This window comes from Cucumis melo, chromosome 5, assembly GCF_025177605.1.
Source record: "Cucumis melo cultivar AY chromosome 5, USDA_Cmelo_AY_1.0, whole genome shotgun sequence".
Lineage (NCBI taxonomy): Eukaryota > Viridiplantae > Streptophyta > Magnoliopsida > Cucurbitales > Cucurbitaceae > Cucumis > Cucumis melo.
The window spans coordinates 16842294-16846560 of NC_066861.1; the positions used below are offsets into that span (position 1 = coordinate 16842294).

A 4267-nucleotide genomic window follows, 5' to 3' on the forward strand; every position below is an offset into this window, starting at 1 on the left:
TTATTATTGGTAGTGTTATGGTAATATGTGTTTGAAGGAAAATATATGAAAGATAGTGTTATGATAGTATGTGTTTGGGAGATGGATTATGATAGTGGTGTTATAATAATGTGTTTAGGGGAAGAGTTATAATTGTAGTAACTTAAAAAACAATAATAGAATTTGGATTGAGTTCTTTGGGTAGGGTAATGTAGAATTGTAAGAAAGGAAAAAAAAAATGAGAAAATAGGGTTATTTGGGAATTAGGATAATCCTAATCTCCATTTATCATAACCTTGGACCAAACACGATTTAGCCCAATTCCCTAACTCTAATTGATCCTCGTACATTAAATTGTATGTCTTAATAAGCTACAAATACCACGTATTTGTTAAAACTAATGAATCAATCAAACATAAAATTTAAAATTGTGTTTAATTAATCAGAAAATATTTGATAGGCTTAAGACTTAACCTAAAATTTAAAGTTTAAAAATCTATTAGGAAAAAGAATCGTGTTTTTGATAAAATTTGACTATGGGCAAAAGTGAAATTTAACAATATCAAAACCACTCTCAAAACACTAATAAATTCTTGGATGGAAAGCAAAAGAAAGAAAGACAATAAAAACAGTAAAAAAAAAAAAAAAACGAATGCCGACATGTGAAGACAAGAATGAAGAAAAGACTCACAATCAGACAAATTGTTTGCTCGGACCCACCACTTTTGGAACCCCAAAACAATTCTCAACTTTCCTCCATCAATGTCAAACCAACCATCACTAATTACATATTCTTTCTTTCTTATTTCCCTTTTATTCTTAACCTCTTTAATCTTCTATTTCAATCCTTCAACTTTCACATATTTTGTTTTAGTACTCCTTATCAATAATAATAGCTTTTCATCACTCATCTAATACACGTACCTTCCAGATATTTGTCTATATAGATGAACTGACAAGAGTTGCTAACAGTATTATGCAATGTTATGAACTAGAATAGAATGTTTCAAATTTACAACCAAAGCTTCTACGACAGCCATTACCTATTCCTATTCGTCCATTGTTAGAAAATTGAAAAGAATGTTGTATCTGTATTTCTTATTCATTCCTTTGCTTTAGAGTTGGACCAAAATTTCCTATATTCAACTATTCCTTCGTAATATGTGCAACTCTTTTGTATTTGCAGTGCATTGTATACACTTCTATCTATTTACAAGTTGAATGGTGTAAAAGAATCTGACCCATTTTCATTAGGAAGTGTGAGTTCTTGAAGCAGCTCTCTGCATCCTCTCGAGTATGCCGGTAGCCTTTCTACTTGCCCTTGAATTACCATTCTTTGAAAGTTCCAAGATCGTCTCATTTTTATTTTCATCCTCTTGGATCTTCCTCAATTGGCTTTGATCAGTTGTGCAAATTGCAAAGAGTATCGATGCACAATTTTCTTTGATGCGTTGGGACTCAGTTTCTCTTATGAACCTCAGCATACAAGGCACTACATCAAACTTGCACATCTCATCAATAGCCTTCACATCGGTGCAAAGAAGTGCAAGTATAGAAATCAACTTATCGACCAATAATAAGCTTCGGGCGATGTTTCGAAAAATGGCGGCAACTACTCCACTACCGACTGCCTTCTCTCTGTTTTCGACGGTGGTACAGAGGTTGTAGATTGCTGAACCGGCATCTCTTGTCACTCCAGGATGGGCATAGTCTAAAAGTGAAATCAGATGCTTGAAAATTCCTACTTTTCCCATTGTTATCTTATTTGCCTCACTGAAAGATAATGAGTAAATAGCTGCAACTGCATTTGCTGTCAACTCAATACTTCCATGCTGTAAAGATTCAATCAGCAAAGGGAGGACCAACGGGTTCTCCGCTACATGTTCCTTGTTATCATCAAAAACTGAGATATTGAGAATAGTGGTAATCAAATCCTCTTGAAGATCAGGATGGAGATCAACTTTGCCAATTGAGATCAGAGGATGTAATAATCTCTCAACGGACCCCGGGAGCTTTGCAAAAAGGGCTCGAAATTCATGGCTGCATCTTGTTGTCTCTCTCAACTCCTTTGCAGCTTCTTTTTTAACTATTAGTGATGAAGACATCAACCTGTTAAGCAATGCATCTAAATGGGACTCAGTTACATTGTCGACTTCTTCCTCATAACTAAGCCTTGGAAGTTGAAATCTGTTATCCAAGCACCATTGCGAGATCATTGACCGAAGCAGACGATTTGGGGTAAGAGTCATGTCGGTAAGGACTTCCTTGGTTTGAGGACATGTATTGTGGCCTTCATGGAACCACTTTTCGATGAAGAACCGATCATATGTCTATCCAAACCATGTTTCAAGAACATCAAACACAAAATCAAACGGCAACACACACACATAACAATTCACAGAGAATTGTTCTTTAAAAACCAGTAGATTAGTATATCCAACCTTTCATACATATTTGTTACAACTTCCCTCATAAAATTAACACAAAACCCAATCACTGATATTAGTCATTGGGTTAGAGAACATAGATTCATTATAGTTAAACATTCTTTTAGACAGAAAAGAAAGTAGTATATGAGGCAATGCAAGTTTACATATCGTTGCAAAAAAGAAGCAAAGTTAACTTTATGAAACAATGAAACTTCAATCACTAAAATTGGACACTAGAGAGCCATAAGAGAAATGAATATCATCTTTTCTTTTTCTTTTTCTTTTTCTTTTTTCTTTTTTTGAAAAGACTAAAAAATCGTAATGATGAACACAAATGAACAGAGGCTACATAAAATTTAAAAAGAAAACAGAGGCAACAGAGGCAAATTCATGGTAGTAGCAACACAATCTTGAAACAAAAAGATATTATGAAGGCTCAACACAATTGAAAAGAAAACAAATGATATGAGGAGAAAAATCACAAACCTGACCGGTAATCAAGAGAACAGGATCTTTCATGAGGTCGCCGGAAATTGGACACCGGAACTTGTCGGGGATAATGAGAGTTTTACTGCCAGAACAGCCGGGGGATTCTTGGGAGGAAGGGGCGGGCATTAAAGAGAATTTCAAAGAAGTCAAAATCTGAATAGCTTCGTCGGCGGCGGAGGAATCGAAATCTTCTTCCTGGATGATTCTATAAAGAACTTGTTTGAGATCTTTCTTGAGGAGGTCCATGGCCATGGGGATTCGTAAAGAAACTGAAATTTGAAGAGAGAATGGAAATGGGTTAAAGGGATTTTGGAATTCTGAAGTGATAGTGAAAAAACAGGGAATTGGACGGAATTTGCGGAGAGAGTGAGAGTTTGGGAGAGAAAGACCAAAGGATTCTGAATTCTGACTTTCCCCCACTCGTTTTTTATTGCCTGACACGTCTGCCTAAATCATCATTTCTTTTGCCACATCAGCGTTCTTTTTCATTTTTCAAATTGAATTTTTTCAAGAATTATATATTCAAATAGGAGTCCCATTGGCATTTACTGCCACAAAAACTAGGAATGTTTTAGAAAAAAGTGGGCTAAGTCACACATGGTACTTGAAAAACAAGCTATTGATGCCAAAATTTTGGACAAGTAGAAATTCACCTAAGCTTCTGCTTCTGCTTCTGCTTCTTTGTATGTAAGTATTTAAAAGCATTAGATTGTGAATATGGAATTAAAGCTCTAACTATGTGATTAAGTTTAGGTCATGCTATAAAAGAGATAAAAGACAAGACATTCACTCATGTGTTACTTAATTCTATGAATCTATTAATTGCATATAACTTTTCCTCTCTCTTGCCCAAATGTAAGTGAAAAAAGAGATTTTCTGGATAAATCAAGGTCGAACATAAGTAACTTTTGGTTTTTTTTAATCATAACGTGTAAACTAATTTCATGCGATATCTATATGGTATTGTTGTATTTGGAGTATTATATACTTTATATATTCCTATGTACACTACATGTGATGTGAAAAAGAGGAATGAAGATGGATAATATGTGTGCATTTGGATTCAATTTGTGTTAGGCGAGAATAAGGAAGTAATGTTCAATGTATTATGATGCCGAACGAAAGGTAAATGGTTCATTGAGGTGATACAAGGCATCTGCCAATTTCATAATTAAGGCAAACATCCTTTTGGAGCTTTCGTCATACTTGCTTACCTTTTATGATTGCAAGTACTTAAAATCACCATACGGTTTATATCCAATTTGTTTGGTTGCATTATTTATAATTCATTCTATATAAAGCAAGCAGCCTCTCGGTGCCTTGTTGCTACACACATTCGCACTTTTCATGTGTATGTTAAGGAGGGATTC

The 4267-nt window shown here is 34.8% G+C and overlaps 1 protein-coding gene across 1 annotated transcript; it reads right to left on the bottom strand.

Annotated features, from left to right (window-relative positions):
• Positions 1-947: 947 nt before the first annotated feature.
• On the bottom strand, positions 948-3299 carry LOC103485858 (U-box domain-containing protein 9-like). The gene is made up of 2 exons (XM_008443583.3): positions 2895-3299; positions 948-2309 (listed from the first exon to the last, which is right to left on the bottom strand). Exons 1-2 carry the CDS (start codon positions 3147-3149, stop codon positions 1230-1232), a joined length of 1335 nt encoding a protein of 444 aa, XP_008441805.2. The 5' UTR covers positions 3150-3299; the 3' UTR covers positions 948-1229.
• Positions 3300-4267: the final 968 nt, after the last annotated feature.